General features: G+C 40.1%; 1 protein-coding gene across 2 annotated transcripts in view; it reads left to right on the top strand.

The window, feature by feature from the left end:
- The window catches only part of HECW1 (HECT, C2 and WW domain containing E3 ubiquitin protein ligase 1), a 250,387-nt gene that overhangs the window by 80,835 nt on the left and 149,363 nt on the right, over positions 1–20,189 (top strand). The window contains exon 2 of one of the 2 annotated variants that reach the window (XM_041466427.1): positions 7,025–7,349. In XM_041466427.1, coding sequence (XP_041322361.1) covers positions 7,025–7,349 — 325 coding nt within the window. Of the gene's footprint in view, positions 1–7,024; positions 7,350–20,189 lie in introns of those variants that run through there. The other variant, XM_041466428.1, reaches the window with a different exon arrangement.

Here is a 20,189-nt window from a genome sequence, read left to right as displayed (position 1 = left end):
TGAGATCTTAAGCTTATTTCTTTCATTTTGTACTGTGAAAAGAACAGAATGAAGCTGTGTAATGTTATCTTGATTAAAGATATTATCATGTTGGCCCTTTTCTAATTCCCTTATAATTATCTTTTTGAGATTTTATATTCAGGCCATATTGGATATTTACCTGTTCTTGTGTTCTTGAATATGTCCTTTAAAAATGTTGGCAGTGTTTTCAGATCTTTTTTCTGTAATGGGTAAGTCTGATGGCTGTTTCTCATCCCCTGCTGTGCTAAACTGCTGAGACAAGACTGTTTTTGCTGCTACCATTTTAACAGAAAATAAGAAATTAAAATTTTGTACTTAGCTGCATTCCACTGCAGAAACTTCCTAGTGTTTTATGTAGAGAACTGTGTGTGGATTGTCACTGACTCAGTGCAAATGTCTTGAACATAAGATTGTTGATTGCTCTTAGTTAGACATAAAGTGGAGAAGTTCTGGGTCAACTCATGTAAAACTGGGAAAATGTCTTTTTTGCTGTTGTTTTTCAGAAGATTGTTTGGTTTATATACATACAGGAATACAAATCTTAATGTGGTGTGTGTGTCTTCTGGCACTCTCTTGGGTTCATCAGACATTAGTCTTTTTTAGTACTTTCACACAGAGAAGAAAAACCCACATTATTCATTTTCTTCCTTTTTCTGAACCCCAAGAATTTCCCTCCAATCATTGCCCCATATTCCTGCTTCTATCTTCTTGTCCCCAGGAGATTAAGTGCTTTCAGAATATATGGACTGCTCTTGTTTGTTTGCTCTGTAGATGATAGGAGTAGCCTCATTACTGTGCTGCCACTTTTTTCTGCCTTATGACTAATAGGCCTGCATCAAGAATCAATCCCACTCACCAGCACCAAACCTTGCTGGGCTGACCTTCAGGCCAGCTCTTTCATTTTGATTCTAATTTGTGCACTGATTTGCACATCACTGAAGCAAAGTTAAATGTAAGAGGATACATTAACATAGCAGTACAGCTGGACTAGAAAGGCACAAAGGTCAGAAAATGGAAAAATGAACTGCCTAATAACATCCATTTGCCCTGCTGCTGATGTATAATGGTTTTGATTTTAAATTAGTGGTCATTATAGGCATATATATGTGTGTGTATGTATATATATATGTATGTATATATATATGTGTATGTATGTGTATATAGATAGATAGATAGATAGTGCCATACATATATCGAGACAAATGCTCTTAAAGTTGTCTAGTTTTCTATGGCATGCACTGCTCTGAAATGTTTTCAGCTTGCCCAGGAGCAGTAGTTTCATCTCTGTGCTCTGTAATATGCAGAAAAGGGTGCAGGGAAAAGGGTGTCCGTAGACCATGTAAGCCTGCACCTCCTTTGGGCTATTAAACAATTCCTTTGAAGTGCTTGGAAGCCATTGCTGTGCCTCTAAAATAAATGGACCGATGCTACAAAGTTCTCTGTGCTCTCAAAATCCTTTGGCTTCTCCATCCCTAGCTTCATGAGTTTTGTGTTGGGTTTTATGTTTACAGCAAGTCAAATACTGGATTGTATGGAGAAGACTTTGCATAGCATTTTTCACTCTACGCCCTTGTTTGCTGGATTTGGCTGTAGTAGAAGATATGCTTCAAAAATCCTTTTATTTGTTTAAGCATTGTATTAACAATTCTTCCAAAATTTAAATGTTCAAAGGGATTTTTTTCTCACAGGATGATAAACAAATCATTGAAATAGGTGGCAGTAGGTTGATGGGAGATTGTTATGATAGCTGTAGCTGTAGCCTTGATTACATCTTACTTATGAACTGTGTTCTTTCTTACCTCTGCATTGCCTTGCATTTTATGTAGTCAATTGTACTGTGATGGAAAATGCAAATGATCTCATGATTAAATTTGCTGTGCAGGTACCATGTGCTGTGTTGAGGACTGTCCCCAGGCAGAAAGGAAGAAATCAGAATATTTCATTTGCCTTTTCCTGCCTCTGAATTTGATGGAGAGATAGTGTAGTTTCCCTGAAAGCAGCTGAGTGGCAGCAGCTAAGGGGCCCTCAGGGCTATGGGTGGGGAGAGCAGATGGGGAAGAGATGCCTCCAGAGCAGACCTGCAGTGGATGTGAAGATGAGAAGGTTCCTGGAAAGAGCAAGAAGCAGATCCTGCAATAAGTATTCAGCGATATGGAAAGTGAGAGAGTTTGCTCTGAGGAAAGACTTCACATTGCTGAGTTGAGAGCAAGGCTGGAGGGGAAAGTCCTGCCCTGCAAGGAGCAGCAGCAAGATTCATTATCATATACTTTTGTTTTCACCCAGTTCTTTTACTCTTCCATGCAACAGAGGTGAGTTTCCTGTCCTTCAGAACTTACCCAATTCTAATTAAAGCTCTAATAAAACAGTTTTACATGCTGAAAGCACTTTTAGCAGCCTCACCTTCAAGTTAAAAGTCTTTCTCAAGGCTCTGGCTTGCAGATTACCATCACATCATCTTTTGATGACTATAGGCACTGTTGTTTTCCTACTTGTCTTCTTGGCCCAGCCTCAGAATTTCACCCTGGGTTTTCATACCTCGGCTATGACTAGGTTTTCTAAATCTTTTTAGGTTTTCTCTCATCCAGCTTACCAAATCTTACATACAGGCTGTTACCACCTTACTTCCTGTTCTGTTAGTACAGTATCCTTGTTGACACACATGCTCTTGCCTTCTTGAAAGCTGATCTGAAGAGTTCTGCTGAGGTAATTTATCACTTTCACCAGACTGCCCTAATTTTTTACTTTTAAATCAGTCTTAGTTCCTTGTTGTCTTTAAGAAAACACATAAACCTTGCAAATGACAGCTAAAAGCTTGTCAGGAGAGCCTTAATTTCTGGTGGAGCAACCAAGAGACTTACTCCACATCTGATTTGCCTATGATATCAGACTTGACTACTGGCATATTAAATTTTCAGATGGATAAATGTGCTGTGTCCCAAGCTCCCCATCACAGAAAGCAATCTCATTGTCTTTCTCAGCAGTTGCCCTTGAGATTTGGGTTGCAGTGATGCTTGCAGACATCTGAATGACTAATTTGAGCCTGCTGTCATGGTAGCTAATATTGTCACCTTGTTCTCTTCATTTTCTTCATCTGCCAGGGCTCCAGTGATGGGCTGTGTTTCAATCATATTCTGTCTTTGGTATGAGCAGTGAAAGTCCATTGTACACCCATCCTGACCAGCACAAATCCATCTTCCAGCAATCAGAGGTAAATAGTATCAGTCCAAGTTTCTGGAAGAAAGCTCTTAATGGTCTGAACAGAGAACAGAGCTGGATCCTTGCAAATGTTTAGCTGAGATCTATCTCTTTTTGCTAAAGCATCATGTAAAGCATCATGGACTTTTCTAGTATGATTTAAAGTAATCCCAAATGAAAAAAAAAGGAAAAAAAAAAAAAAAAAAGAAAAATCCCTAACATTAAAGCCTACAGACTTCCAAGGGCTGCTTCCATGGCAGCTCTAAATCCTATGGTGAAATTCAGCTAGCGGTAGTTGTGTGAAACCTCTCAGCCAGAGGATTCTTCTTGTCTCAAAGAGGGAGACAAGTACCACTGATGGTACATTTTTTTCAGGTGGTGAAGGAGGGGCACCAGTGACAACAGCTCTGTACTTTACGAATGTAACAGCAACTGGGAAAGGAGAGAGGTGTGAGTGAGAAAGGGAGAAAATGTGGGAAGAAACTGTGACTTTTTTTCCTTGGTATTTACTGATTACAGGTTTTCTATGTTTATATTTTTGAAGGTAGTTTTCTTTACAGTCAGATCTCATCTGTCATTTCTTTTAGGCTGCTCCTTCCTTCTTTCCCTGTTAGTATTGCAGTTGGATTTATACAGGAGGAAAAAAAAATCTTCAATTAATTTTTCTGGTGTTCGCATTGGATGGACTAAGTGAGATAAATAAGAGGCATACTGCTGCTCACAGATAATCCTCCAAATACCTGATTTTGGCTAGGACTTTCATGTAGCTGGTAGATCTTGAGAGACAAAGCTTTCCAGAGCTCTTTGAAAATCAGTGGTGAGGGGAGCGAGTGGGAAAGTGAAGCCTGGGGGTCATTTTATGCAGAGTGTCCCTAGATGGGAACTCCCCTGCAAGGACTGACTGTAGAAGCTGTTGTAGAATGACTGTTTTGAGGCAGGAATGAAGAGGCGTTTCTTGACAACCAACATTTGGTCTTTCTTTGTCCTTGCTTTATAATTTGCCCTCTGTATTAGAAATGGCTGTTCAAGGTAGTGTGTGTAGTGTACACACCTCTGCAAGAGGATTGAGTGAATGCTAATCTCACACCCCTAAAAGAGACATTTAAAAAAAATATATTATGTATCCATGATGGTTCAGATTGCTTTCACAAGACACCAAGAGGATGTGTTTGCAGTTTTTTAAGCTGTCTCACCATGTCTGGGACTCCATCACCAGGGATTGGAGGCTTTAGATAGTTACATAGAAAACATGAAAAGCTGGTAATAAAATGTGGAATAACTATTGTACCTAACCTCTTTTCTACTAACTCATACAGCCATGCTTGTATTTTGATGCCATTATTTAATCCAGATAATTATGTTTGACTACTTTATTCATTTGGAGTTTATTTTTCAGTTTGGGGATTTTCTGGAAGTACAAGATACTGGATTTATGGAGAATTTGGCCTTCTGGGTTGCTTTAAAATTATGCCATTTGTTCCATTGGCATCAACCTACAGGAAAACAGGAACTTACAGAATTCAGAGTGATAAATATACCATTTTTATTAAAACTGCTTAAAGTCATTCTGGAGCTGAAAAAAATGTTTAAGTCTAATTTAATTTTAAGGTATGCAGTTAATTAATACTCTACACCATTAACATTCAAAAATGAAAGTATCTGCAGAATCACTACTCCCTTGAGTAATTTGTCACCAGAAATAAAATGTCTGCCTTTGAACTGAAGTAGCTTTTGGGTAGTGCAGTGAGCAAAGGAACCCATGTTAATGATACAGATTAATCCAAAGAGTGAATTTCAAGTTCATTACATTGGTATCTCACAATTATAAAACCAATTCTAATTATGTCAGATGCTGTTGTGATAGCCAATGCCTTCTTTGCCAAGTGACAGAAACTACCAACAATTTTAATTTACTGCCTAGAGTGTGATAGTTTATGTGTCCACTTGTGCATCCCAGATTAGAAAATGTTCACAGCGTGTTTCTTGATAAAAAAATATGCATTTTCTGTTTACATGGAATTTTGGTCTTTATGCTGTGAACTCTCTTTCGAAACAGTGAATAAATGCAAGAAAAGACGCAGCAAAAAAAGACAGGATGGGATGCACAGCAAATGCAACACAATGCCCTTCCCTTCCCTTCCCTTCCCTTCCCTTCCCTTCCCTTCCCTTCCCTTCCCTTCCCTTCCCTTCCCTTCCCTCTATTAGAGGAAAAGATACCTTTTGCATTATTAGCTTCAGTCTTGCAGAACTTCCTGTAATGTGTGGCATCCCTACCAGAGCTATTTTTGCTTATAAACCCTGTTTAATGCACTAAGTGAGGATTTGGGTCAGTGGATTTTAAGCGTTGTCAGGCAGTGTTTGCAAAGTGACAGCATATTCTAGGGGTGCAAACATGCCAGCTGAATTTTTTGCTCACTGTACAGTTTTTGTGAAAACAAAACAGAAATCCTAAGAAACAGAATCCTAAGATACAATAATAAGTTGCTTAATTATTCCTCCCCAAACAGCATTAATAAAGAAAATATGTGTGTTTTTTCAGGACTTTCTGTTGTTCTGTGCTACCATAGCCTTGATAAAGCCGGCATTAAATAACTGCTTGGCTGGACAATGGAGCTATGATTTTCTGCCATTTAATTTGTTTGAGTTCAAAAGGATGATTTGACTTCTGATCATGTGAAAAGCATTTCATTGCATACTGGAAAGCTGTCTGGTTTTGTATCTAACAGACTTGACAGCATGGTTGGCAACAGACGGATAATGGAAGGCTAATGAATAATGAAAAGATGAGTGATTGAAATAGCAGAGCTGCAGGGAGAGAACAGGGAAAGCTGGGATGGAAAATGGAAAAACAAGCAGTACAGAAGTCAGGAATAACTAGTATTTTGATCAGTATCAGAGAATGTCTTCACATCAGAATTTAATCCAGTCATAACTTCAGCATTCTCCATCTGCCATCACACAAAAGCTCTTTACTTGTGCACCAACACACGTTTTGTACAAGTCACTCAGCTTGCCTTGAGGAAGGGTAGGTTGAAATTAAAATATTTTTCAACTCCTAGGATGATGACTACTCTGCAGTAACCTTCTCAATTGTCATTAATTGTCTGGTGCATTCATAAATTCCTACCTGAGTGGGGAGTGCTTGGTATCTCATAATCTGCAGCAAAAAACAGATCAGAGCTGTAGCATTGGAAGCTATCAGCTGTACAGAGGGACATTGCAACACTTTGTATTTACACTTCTGTGAAGATATCTCTGTATTTGTAGCAGGGTTAACTCTGTTTTCATGGCGTGTACTCTTCAGATACCGAGCAGGGAGGAACAGCTCTTACTCTCTGCTAACTGGTCTCTCCAGATGAAATATGGTCTCTGGAGTGACTGCGCCTTGAGAATTCTGCAAATGTAGTGAGAATTACTGGGGCTAACATTTAACTCCAGGTGTCAAAAGTGAGAAGAGTATCTCATGTTGTCAAAAGAGGGTGGCTCTCTGGCAGTTCTGCAGTCAGGTGTTTGTGTCTGGATATATGCATTAACGTGGAGGAAGCCAGCTCTTATTAATTTCCTTACACTGCCAAGCTCAGCTGTAGCTGAGCTTGGTGGTATAAGGCTTGCTCTTACACTTGCTTTCACAGTAAGAGTTACAGAGTGGGAGTTGTTTTTGCTGCATCTTTCTGTGTCTCTTTTTTGCAATGATAAATGGAAAAAGATCTTTTACTTTCTTGCTGTAACCTACTACTTTTCCTGAGCTCTGATGTCACTGAAAAATTAGTAACAGTGTAAATACAATCCTTTCTTTTTATCTTCACAGAATCTGTACCAAAACAGGTTCCTGGGCCTGGCAGCCATGGCATCTCCATCTAGGAACTCACAAAATCGGCGCCGGTGCAAAGAGCCTCTCAGATACAGCTATAACCCTGAGCAGTTCCATAACATGGACATCAGGAACAATTCCCATGAGACGGTCACCATTCCTAGGTCTACCAGTGACACAGACCTCGTCACTTCAGACAGCCGGTCCACCCTGATGGTCAGCAGCTCCTACTACTCCATCGGGCATTCGCAGGACCTAGTGATATACTGGGATATAAAAGAAGAAGTGGATGCAGGAGACTGGATTGGCATGTATCTCATAGGTAAGTCCCTGTTACCCCTTTCCCTTTGGGTTCCTTGCTGCTTTTCATAGATGTAGGCGTCAGGGTAATGTGGGTTAATGATAGTAGTGAGCTGATACAGCTCCCTTAAGTCAAGCCTTAAATTGGGTTTATATGTGACAAGAATTTTTCTGCTCCTTTCTGTATTACTGGTTGCAGTCCTTATGCTCACTTTTTCTTCAGCAAAGATACAAAAAGGCTTTCTGTTGATGGTTTCTTGATATTTCAAGATAAATTAATTTTAAAGCCATTTGGATGTTGGGAAAATACCTCCTGCATCAAGACAGTATAATATATTCAGGCTTTCCTCTTGAGATTCCTTGAGCAATCTGTGACAGATGAGAGGTTTTACAAGTCAAGAATATGAATCATTTAAAAACCTTGGAGAATGCCTTTTTCTCCATAGCCACAGGATATTTTGATATGAACAATAATTATAGACTGAAACAGTCTGAAATTGTCCCAGAAAGTTTTGCTTTTTTTTCCTTTTATTGTGTATTGGAAGCTATATTGAGACATGTACATTAGCATATTTTTGGCAACTCCATCTAGTAAACCCAGTCCCACATAAGCGTAATAAGAAATTGTTTCAATCCACTTTTACCTGATTGTTTCACTTCAGTATAAAATTAGCTTTTCTTAACCTGGTTTGGTTCTTATGGAAATAGTCCTGCTGCTGAGACTGGAGTTTATGTTAACCCTGCTCTCTGGTAAATTTTGAAAATGGTGGATCAGTTTCAGATGCATTTCTCTGTGTATTAGGGGTCTTAGAAGTGTAAAGTTCTTGAATGTTTCTTGAAAACCAGTGACATTGTAAAGAATTGGTGCCCCCACAAAGGGAAATGTTGGTAAATTGCTTTCCTTGTTTATTTGGAAGGTATGCCTAGTACTAAGCAGGTATTTTAGCTCTAATAGCACTGTTTCATTTTGCCCAGACAGAGAACCAAAACCAAATAAGCATATGATGCTGTGCTATGAGCTTTTGGAGCAGGCATAGGGGACATCATAGGGAGCCATGGTGTTCCTTAAGTGCTTTAGTGGATAAAACCAAATGGCTTGGCTTCACATACTGATGATATTAGGAACATAGGTGTTGGTGACATAGGGGAGATACGTACTAGATAGTAGGTCTGAGCATGTAGAAGAGCCATGGTGGCAAGGTGTTAGGCATTGGAAAGTAAGTTCAGGGTATTGAAGAGACGGTAAAAAGGGATACACAAGGGTGACTGTTTATGGAGGGAAAGGGCTGGAGGTTGCAATAAGCCAAGCTGCAGTACTTCTTTCTGTGAGTAACCTTATAAAATGTCCTTCTTTGAAAAGAAAAGTGGGCTTCTGAAATTTAAATCTTATAGGAAAGAAACAGAGACTGGATTTAAAACATATGCCTTGAAATCACCCTGGTTTTTTGGCCTTAGCAGAAAATTACTTTTGTTAAGTTTGAAGTAATTTTTTTTTTGCTGGAATAGATGAGAAGACACAGCAGCCCCCAGCACTAGGCACTATGAAATACTGTGTACGTATTCTGAAGTAGTGCAGGCAAGTCATGAACTCTTGCCTTGGTAGATAGGGGCAAAGTATTCCTTCTTATGGTCTGAAGTCAACAGAAAGTGCATAGGGCTGTTTCACACTGACTGAACTTGTTCACCCAGGTTTCACAGCATGGGCACTGCATCCAGGGCTGTGAAGACACACTCTATATATATATTTTTTTTAATTTGATAAGCAACATGAATACATAGAAATTTAACTGGGCAAAATAAAAATATACCATGATATTCCTGCTTCATTTACCATATCAAACAGGATACATTGCCCCAGACACCCCAGTAAATTAAAGATGCAAATTTTTAAGTGTTTCCTTGTGTGGTGTTACATTTTAGTTAAATGGTATGCTCTGTCTCACCCCTCAAAAATGTATGGTTTATTCCAAGCCTGTGTTCCTCCCCTGAACCATCATGTATCTAATCCCATTGGCCCACGTTTTATTTCGCGCCCACTTTTAATCTCCCTGTTAAACTGTGCGGGTGAGACCAGACTCTCTCTTGGCCCTTCTCTCCCTTAGGCTCTCCTTCCCTCTCTCCCCTTCCCTAAACCTTCCCCCCTTTTCCCTCAGATACCGTGTTGCTCCCGGGGGAGGGACCCCCAATAAATCCTCATCTAATCAGCACCCTCAGAAGCCGTGTGGAGTCTCCTTGCCTGCCTGCTACTTCCAGCGAACTCACAGCTTAGGGGCCCCTCTGGGGACTCCCCGGGGAGCCCCCCCAAACAAATTGCAGCATCCTTGCTACTGGCTGAATGCCTGTTGTTTATGACAATAGTCAATGGCTCATTCCAAGGAACTCTGCTGCCAAATAAAAAATTAATAGTGTGTCCTGTCCCCAAGAAACCAAAAGCTGATCCTTGATGTCTTTGAAGGTGTTTTGTCTCCACTCTCTCAGGTTCCCACTCTAAATAACTGAGGAAATAGCAGACAGCAGGATCCATCATTGCCTTTTTTCTCTTCCCTTCCCCTCTTGCCACTCCTGCCCCCCGTGCAAACCTCATGTCATACGAGCTTTGACCTTTAAAGAACATTGAAGACTTTGAAGATCACTTGGGTTTTAGAGTTCATTTGACAGGGAAAACACTCAGAATCTGGGAAAGTAACTGGCACTGTGGCTGTATCCACATTTACTAAGTAGGCCAAACCAGTAGGAATGGGTCTGTAGAAGCAAACATCTGATGAAGGCCTTTTGGGTCTTGACTTAGAACAGTTTCAGTCTGGCAGACTGAATGCTCTTGAGTTGCTGTAGTGCATCTTTCAGTTTAGGTTCATCAGGACAGAATTGAGTTCACGTGGATGTATGGCAGCACAGTCTCATGGTGGGGGACAGTTAGAGGCGTCCATACAAAGCACCCTTCTGACCTGAAATAAAGCACTGATGCCTTCTGTTTGTGACCAGTCCATAGGGGTGGGAGATCAAGGCATCCCTAATGGCTTAGATTTGTGTCTGCATTTGCACAGATTTTGTGAGCCTGCGCTCCTGTTAAGAGAAGGAATGTTCCTGGCCTTGTGGGTACGACCTTCACAATGTAAACTGATCTATAACTATGTTTTGAGTTAGCAGCCAGACTGGAACAAGAGAACCAAAGAAACTATGAGCTTTTCCCAGTCTGTTCAGGAGAGAATTAGTATTGAAGCCTATTATTATCATTTGTCTGGAAGCTCTGTTAACTACTGTGATGCTGCTGGTCATTCTAGTGTTTGTATCAATCCAGCTTGTGGATACAGCTCAATCCTTTCTGTGATTGTTTGGGTTGGTGAAATTGGACCTGAAAGGTTGTGTAGTATTGTGGAGAGTCATTAATATTATTTGCATCCAATATCGGGCAGTGTGTTGTGGATTTTCTTCAAGCCTTGGTGTTGGGAGCATTGGTGTTGGTATTTGTTATTTGTCTTGTGGGAGTATCCCAGAAAAGGACTGTGCAGAAGCAGAACAGAAGGCAATTCTACATTGTAGGAGTTTAATTGTTGCCATTGTAGTATTCTAGGAAAGATCTTCAAATAATTTTGTATGAGTGTTGGTTTTGAAATGCATAAAACTTACTCTGTTTTCACCACCACTGCCATCACTAAGAATTTGATGATACCCAATAAACTTCAGACTTCAAAATAACGGTATTCCAAGTCTGGGGAAATAGAGATTATATAAATGGCTTCCCAAAAAAAAAAAAATAAATAGGAGCAGAAATCATGTACCTCATATGTATTCATACTGTGGGACTGGGACATTTTGGGGGGCTATTCAAAAGTTAAAATAGCCTGAAAGAGTAGTTGAGGGAGTCTTCCCTGTGTGGAAATTCTGTCTGCTTGCTCCTTTTTTGAAGAGCCACAGCTCCTTTTACCACAAGATATCTGTTCTTCTCCCCTGTTGATCCATTTATGCATTCCTTAGGAAAAAGAGCAGTCTTTGCAGAAGCAGGTAAGAGCTGGATTTAGCACTGGTTATTAGGCGTTACATTTGCTCATGGTCTCAGCAAATGGGCTAAGCAGCCAGTCAGTCGCTCAAAAAGCTGTGTAAGAAATGGTGGTCACGTGTCTCATGGCAAAAATTAGTATCCACCCTGAAGCTTCCTGAAAACATCCATGCATGCACACCCACATGTAGGCATGGGATTTTCATGAAGGGCCATAGAAAAACTCCTTAGTTGGAGGGAGAATAGTAAATGCTGACTCTCTTAAAAGAGAGATGTTTTTACTTCAGCACATTTTAAGATTTGCTGTGGAAAGATGACAAAAAGAAAATATGTAAATTGAGAAAGCAAGCAAGCATTTCTTAAGACATACTGTGCCTTCAGGAGCAGGAATTACATTTCATTCCTGCTAAGCTTGAACTCTAGAGATGCTCTAACTTCTCCTCTATATACTATTCATCAGCTCTGAGCAATGCAGAGGAACCTCTACATTCGTAACAACTCATTGGAAATGTGCATTTGTCTTCCCTCAAGAGAACTACAGTATTATGAACACTCAGCAATTTTTCAGAAACAGACCCACAATCTAAAATAGGTATAAACACTCAAACAGAGTTCACTAAGAAATTTTAACATAAAAAAGCTCTGTTGCTGTTTAAAAGTCTCAGGAATATAAGTTTTCTTTGCAGAAAAGCTATTTGTAAAGAAAGGCCTATTAGGGAAACAAAAGAAACTAAAACAAAGTTATGAATAATGAAGAAAGGGTATATTTTTTAAAGTAAGGACTCTCATTTAATGGCTACTGTGAGGCAGCTGGAATATTTGCAGTTATTTATCTCAAGGCTTTCTCTTTCTCTCTTATCTCATTTGCTATTGCTATTTGCTACAGTATGAAGCCCCTTTAGATAAATTAATATGGACTACTCACAGCTGCCTGTAGATAAAGAGCTATCTTATAATTACTGTAGTGGCATTTTAGCTGCTACTAGGTTTCACTTCTGTCATCACCTCCATATCTGATGTAAAGGAACTAATGAGAAATGTTTAAAGCAGACTTCTGAAAAAATCATTTGTTCCAGCATCTGTGCACACTGATGTTAGGGGTTTATCAGGGCTAGCATTATACTTTTGTTACCCATATAAAGTAGGCGTTCTTTCTTTCAACATTTCCTTATATGAAAGCAAAACATTATTAAAGGCTATTTATTAAAAATGTCTTTGTACACAAACCTTGGAGGTCCAATTTCTTGTCCATAGCTGGCTTTTTCCAGAGTAGTTCCTCTCAAATTTATATAAGTAGAAATGTCTTTGTATGCTTAGTGACTGAAGTTTAGCTTTAAAACTTTTTTCCTCCTGTGTTTCATCCTGTGGTATTATTTCTCCCCCAGAAAGGTAATTCACCACAACCTGGCAAATCTAATAACTATTGGTTAATAGACATTTAAACATTTGGTTAAACATTCTCTGGGTTGATTTTAGGCTTAGATGGCCTGTTTTGCTGTTCTGCTTACTGAGACAAGTGGAAAAATGTACATTATTCCTGCCATAGCCTTGGACCTGAATTTGTTTGTGCGGTTATTTTACCAAACATCAAATACATACAAGCAGAAAGCATTTCAATGTTGCCAGCAGAGATGTAAAATGTTAGAAACAGCAATGTGCACATAAGGCTGGGAGTTGTGGGTGTCTTTGTTACAGGCCTAATCCCTGATTTAGGCTCTCTCTCCTTGTTCGGATGGTGGCTCCACATCTCTGCTTCAGACACAGCTGTCTACGAAACAAAACACTTCACAATGTGCCTGCTTAGAGTGAATTTTGTTGATGCCTGGATTTGTTGTGTCCTGGGGTCACCCATCTTTCCAATCTTTTTATGGCCTTTGGATGAGAATTTCTCTGTGGTCTTAAGGCTCCTCCTCAAGAGGTCATCTTGTAGTTGGGTCTCTCACCAGGCTGGGCATGGCAACCATGGCTGGCTGCGATCAACTCAGCAACTTAAGCTTTGTTGGACACCTGCAGTTCTGCTCCCTCTGTGAAACATCACCAGAGGTGCCCAATGGCCAGGCAGCTTTCACTAGGCACGGCACAGTTTATTTCAGGAACAAAAAGTGTCAGAGGAGCAGGTATCACAGGACTTGGCAGATATATTAGTGCAGCAATATCAGTTCTTTGTTCCAACCTGGCTCGCCTTCACTTGGCTGCTCTTTGATCCAGTGAGAGTGATTTATCAGGCTGAGTCACTTCTTGCCTTTCCCAGTTCTGTATCTATCTGGTGCACCCCTTCAGCCAGACAAAACCTGGATATGCTGTTTACAGACCCATCAAATGTGACATGAACACAGTTAGCTTTTGCATCTAATTCACCCCTTTACAAGTTGATACTGTCAACACTTAAATGCAAGGGTTTCTGAATATTCCCAACACATATGGCTTCTGACATGTCTTCTCTTTCACTGCTTCCAAAGTTCAGCTGTCATTTTGTTAACACTGGTAGTAGCAATGCACCAAAAAGCTTCTGCAGAGTGCTTACTGTAGTAGTGGTGTGCTTTATGGTCTTTTAGGGACCTTGCAGTAAAGAAGCCTGCAGACTGCTAGTTCTTTTCCTTAAATATATTTAATATGTGGTAGAGGTGTTTACTGTGTGCTAAAGGATTCCCATTTTCATGTATTACTTCTCCATAAAATAACAGCTTTTATGAATATCTTTGTAGGTGAATGGGTAGAAAAGAATTTTCTACTGCAACTATTCATGCTGAATATCAGGAGAAGGAAATAATGCAGACAGGGAGTAACTGCATCCTCATGCCTTCTCAGTGATTTCTAAAGTCCTTATGCCCATGGATAAAACTGCCTCTGTGCTGTGCAAGGATGGCCCATATTGCTGTATAGCCCAGACTTTGAGTGAAGTCAGTAATGATCACCAACTAAAATATTTTGGAAGAAATCAGTTGGGGATATTGGTGCACCAAATCCCAGATTTTGGCCTCAATCCTGCAAAAGAAGCATATTCCATGCAGCACATTCAGACCATTGACTGGAGAGAATCAATCATGGCACAAACAGTAGAGACAACAGACATAAAATTCTTGGCAGGATAAAGTTTAAAGCAGAAAGATTTGTTTTGGAGAGGTTGCCAGCTGTGTGGATTTTGAAGGTTCAGCATACATTTTTCTCCTCTTAGTTTTCTGGTTTAGAACTAAATCCTTCCCATTCCTTAGTGTTTATAACACTTACATTGCACTGTTCATAACACTGGAATATTCCCATGCTGCTTTCCACAACTACTGTAATGACTGTGTATGTATTTAGCTTTTGTAATCTTTCTCATCCAAATATCTCTCTAGCCCTAAAGGCATTTTTTTTCTTCACTGGATATCTTTCACTTTGCAATAAGTTTATAACTGGATGCCATTTTTCAGATAAAATCAATCCAGATTCTCAAGAGGTTCTTTTCACTGTGGTGCTTCAGTGTACACATCCGAGTTGTGTTTGGATCTTTTTTTCTTACTGCTTTATCAGAACACAACCTCCTGTCTAATCTACTATTTGCTGTTACATCTTTCAACATGTCTGTAAATCCATTTTCCATTTTTCCATTTTACTGCAAATTATTTCCCCCTTATTTAATGAACATTGTTAACCTGAAAAATGTCATCCTTGTTCACATTTCAGATCTTCTAGTGTCCCTTTATATCATGTTTTCATACTGCCTTGGGCCTGCAGCATCTCTTATTTTAAAATTTTCTGTCAGATTTCGTGGCTGCACTGCTGTGACCTAATCCTTATTTTCCAAATTGCACTGTAGTCAATGGGAAGGCTTCCACTGACTGTGAGAACTTTGTTGTTATATTAAAAACAAGCAAACAAAATTCTTCCATGTTGTACCTTACCACACATCAGTATGCACTGGGGAAGTCGGGATCATCCTTGTTTTGATTCCTCCCTCCCATCTTCAGTTCTGTGTGCAAATTGGATGTCATTACTTGTGAATGAGTTTGTGCAATGCATAGGTGAAGTCGAGCTGTTGCTGTACTGAGACCCAAATGTGGTCCACCTCCTGCAGAGATAAGAATAAATCTGGAAGTGCAGGAGCTTTAAAGGAGAAGCCTGTAGCTGGGACAGACACAACTGAAGTAGCACTGACAGCTGTGTGCTGCTATCACACTTCTAAGGGTATGCAGAACCAAATGATACCAGTGTTACTGGACAGATGCCAATCCCATTGCAACCTAACATCTGCGGGGTGGGGTTTAGGCCCCGCAAGTTTTTATTGCTCCGCTCCTTGCTTTCCTGCTTCCTTCTACCTTTTCAGCAGATTTGTGGTTACAGGAGAGAAATAAGTGAGTGGTGGATTGTTCTGGAGCACAGCTCCCTAACACTGCAAGGACACCATAGAAGAATAGAGTCCATTGCCATCAGCTCTGCTTTTAGCTAGAAGTTCCACTGTTGCAGGGAAGAAGAGGGAAGTCCCTTGAGTGACAGACCTCAAACTCTCAGTGTGGTTAACTCAAGTGCAAGTGAGGAAGAACTGGATCCACAGTTCATCCACAGCCTTCTGAAAACCTACAGGCATATCACTGCCAAGATTTAATAGGGTCTCTGTAATGGCTAGTCATTTGCCTTTTTGATTGCTGTTGGTGTCATGAAAAATGAGTGTTATCATCTCCCAGCAATAATTTGTAGAGTGCTGGAGTGGTAAAGAGTGATAAGCAGCTCTGAAGTAAGCTAGATGTTCAAAGATAAAAGTGTTTTGCTGAAAGTTGAGACTCCTTGGTTTTGGGAGTGGCTGACATGTTATTTGGGTTTAATGTGTAATTCTTTCTGCTTCATGTTTAAATCCACCATGCCTGCATTTCTAATGTGTCTGGAGCAGTTTTATTTATGGCCACCATCTTCTGCTCTTGGTGACTGAGAATTGTTCTAACTTTGTGAACTCACTCCCCATTTTATTAGTTTATCTCCCTTTCTACTTTATTTTAATCCTTCTCTTGACATATTCCTCTTCTCCATTGATTGTTCACATTTCTCCCTTCCAATTTTTTTTTTCTCTAGCTGGGCAATGGGCTAATTTTTGTGGGATTAAAATGGAACCATTCATGTGCTTGAAAAAAGCATGTGCAAAACTCTTAGAACAAGAATTGAGCTTGTAGCACCAGTGAAAGATTAGGCCCTTGTTTTCCAGAACTCTTCTCCCTAGGAAGTTATAGAAGGAGGGATGCTAACTGTAAATTGCAGTATATTAATTGCCTGCAGCAGAAATCGGCAATTGAATTAACAGTGAAGATTCAACCCACACTGGAGCATAATACGTAGCAGCTGAAGTCAATGGAAATGTTCCTAACTATTATTTATAGTGATTTTTTAATGTGGCATCTTTGTAAATAAGAAATTGGGACCTGCATCTTTGGTATATGTTTCTCATTAATAGTTTCTCTTCTGCAGAATACTGCTTGTATTGTACAGATCTTTGTAAGAACAGCTTCCAAAGGGCTGGGTTTTGCAATGCTAAAGGATTGTAAAAGGAAACACTTTCATGGCCTGATACAAATCACAACAATCTCTACTTGTGAATTGCAGAGGCTTTTGTCATCATTTTGTGTTTTTCTTCAAGTGATAGATTGGGTGGTAAGAGAATAAACATCAGAAATATGAAACGTATTTACGGCGTACCCCTTCTATTACTATTTAGCAGGACAATTTTATTTTATTGATACTTTATGAAGGGTCTGGAGCACATGTCCTGTGAAGAGCATCTGAGGTAGCTGGGGATGTTTAGCATGAAGGAGGCTTAGGAACAACATTACCACTCCCTCTAACTACCTGGAAGGAGGTTGTAGCCAGGAGGGACCCAGCTTCTTCTCCCAGGCAGCCAGCGATAGGATGAGAGGATGTAGTCTCAAGCTGCTCCAGGAGAGGTTTAGATTGGACATTAGGAGGAATTTCCTCATAGAAAGGGTGATTAGATATTGGAACGGGCTGCCCAGGGAACTGGTGGAATCGCTGCCCCTAGAGGCGTTTAAGGAAAGACTGGACGTGGCACGCAGTGCTATGGAATAGTTGTCAAGGTGTTAGGGCATGGGTTGGACTCGGTGATCTCAGATGTCTTTTCCAACCTAATTGATTCTGTGATTTATGAAATCTCTTTCCTGCAGCTTTCCATGCTAGCTACAAAACCCATCAACCAGACCACAGCCTCTTTGTACAGAAAATTATTTTTAAAATTATTTTGCTAGCTATCATTGTGTGTCATAATACAGACATACATATTGACCAAAACAATTTTAAATTTCAAACTAATGAAGATTTATTTAGGTGAAGACTAGAAATCCTTATGTAATTTCAGAATTACAGCATTTCCTTCTCAGAAGGGAACAAGGCATGAAGTGTAGCTTTTATTTTTGTGCCATAATTGCATTATTGGAATTACAGGAAGCAAGTGTTGTAGTAAGTAGTGTTAAATCAATGAGTGATTCATAAGAGACTAGAATACTGTATCAAGTTCAGGAACCTATATGATGTTGTATGCCTGTCTCATGTTAATTATGTATTTCTTTGAAAGTAGCACATGTTATTCTAAATTTCATAGTTGTTAGTCTTTGAGAATGTGAAAAGATAGGCTAGTCATATATATCAGCAAAATGCAGAATTCTCAATATGAGAGAGTTTGTTTTTAATTTCTGCCTCCTAAGCAAAACCAAACAGAGCAAAAGGGTCACTCAGATATTTGTAATTTAGACTCCATCAATCTTTCTGAGGAAGATGTATTGACTATCTGATTGCTTCTCTGTGGGAATTTCGGACAAACTTTCAAATACGAAGGTCCTGTCTGTTTAGTGTAGCTGCTGACAGCACTTGAAGTCCCCATTAGATTATTCATAGATCTTTTGGGGGGGGGCCTTTATCAACATTTTCTCCAATTCCTCTGAAGAACAGCATGCCTTTTGTCAATTGGATTCTGTCTTTCATCTGAAAGGTAAGTTTCTTTGGTGGCCATGGTTCTTTATCTCTCTCTAGTGCTTGTGAAGTATATTGGGATGCTCAGCATGGAAGTGACAGCACAGAATATTTTTAGCAGTAAAAGGCTGTGCTTGGCAGTGTCTGGTTTGGTGAGGAGAAGCAGTCCATCAGATTGCTGCTGGCTCCCAAAGCACTTGCTTTCATTTGCTACTAGTGTGCCTTGGTCCCTCTGGCTGCTGTTTGGATCCAGGCCGCCTGGCTCCTGGTCGTGCATCACCTTTCTCATTTCCTCTAGGGCCCATGGGAGGTAATTAGTAAGCTGTCTACTGCCCAGGGAAATGAAGCCACAGACCTAAGAGCAATTGCAAAGTGTTTGCTTTTTGGACAAGCAGGGCCAAACCCAAGCTATGCAGAGGAAGCAGATAGCTAGTTTAAAGGTTAATCGCATTTCAGAAAGAGAGGGAGGGAGATGCATTACAATGCTTCATTGGAAAAATGTCAAAAGGCATTAGTTGCTGCCTGAAATATATGAAAGGGAGCAGCGTTAACTTTGCTCCTCATTTTGCGTGGAGGTGAAATGAAGTATTTCACCATTTACCTTTGGGAATTAAGATGCAGCATGTTTTAAAGGTCAGTTCCTTTGTTTGGGGGATTCTCAATGGAAACAGGAAATAAAATTTGTTTTCCTTTGCACATACTCTTTCACCCTAGCATTCTATACCATCTATATGCTTACTTATGGTAAGAATGTTGATAAATACATGTACATACATCTGCATGTAGTGCCCTAGGCAGCATTGTATTTCACACGCACAATTGTCTTTGTCAATGTGCTACATATATAACGTGTGTGTTCAGGGAATAGCATGCCTGGAATAGTGTTACTTGCCAATTAAAACAGGTCGACCAGGCATATTCATACATTCCAGCCTCCTGATGAGTTTCAATTACTGGTATTTTTAACTTGCCAGAGGATATTTCTATCTTATCTTTCACCTTCCAAAATTGCATACCTTCTAAAACTGGAAGAGCAAAACTTCCCTTTTGGACCTGAATGTATTCTTCTAGAGATAAAATTTTTCTGGCTTAAAAATCCCAATGAGCGTAAATTTCTACTAGACTAAAAATAGTTTTAATTTCTTTGGAATTAGGGACTTACCTCTTTCAAAAGAGACAGGGTTAAAACTGACTGTGAGAACAACCTACGTATTGGATTTCTAAATCATGACATTTGTAAATATGTTTTGTATACAAATTGATTTTTAACTTAAAGGCTTCACTGCTCCTATTCAGGTGCTCTGCATATTGCATAGCTCCATAAGCTCATACTACATTATCCTTTCTGCTGTCTGAACCTGATGTATTCCATCAGTGGCCACTGTCCATAAACTGTGTGCACATGACTAGCTCCATGTATGTATCCCTTCCCCTTCCCAGGGGACCTGCTTTTCTCTGGATGCTCCCCATACGCCCCTGTCTCTTGCCTCCATGGCAGGAGGCAGTGTTCAGGTGTTACTCAGCGGGAGCAGCTTGTTCCAGATTTCCTGTGGTCTCACCTGTCAGCTGTAATCATAGACTGGCTTGCTTGTCCTTCCCTTCTTGTGATCTTCGGCCTTGGACATGCAGATGGATAGTGGTCTTTCTTCTCATCCTGGTTTTCCAGGCTTCCTACACTTTTTCAACAAAATAGAGGAAGGGGTTTCCTGGAGTCATGCCCATTGGCTCAGCTTGCAATTGGGATGTAATTTAGTTTAGGTATGGGCATGTGTCAACCTCCCTGTCAAATTAGAGGGGTTTTCTGTGGCAGAGTTCACGCTGCCTTTGTGCTAGCTGTGGGAAGCAGCAACAGTGGAAGTGCCAGCTGGTCTCCACAGATACTGCCTATGAACACAGTATTTTAAAGCTGATTTTGGG

Source organism: Pyrgilauda ruficollis, unplaced genomic scaffold (genome assembly GCF_017590135.1).
Source record: "Pyrgilauda ruficollis isolate IOZ18807 unplaced genomic scaffold, ASM1759013v1 scaffold2, whole genome shotgun sequence".
Taxonomy (NCBI): domain Eukaryota; kingdom Metazoa; phylum Chordata; class Aves; order Passeriformes; family Passeridae; genus Pyrgilauda; species Pyrgilauda ruficollis.
The sequence above is the reverse complement of the archived record's forward strand: the minus strand, read 5'-3'. Positions and strand labels throughout refer to the sequence as shown.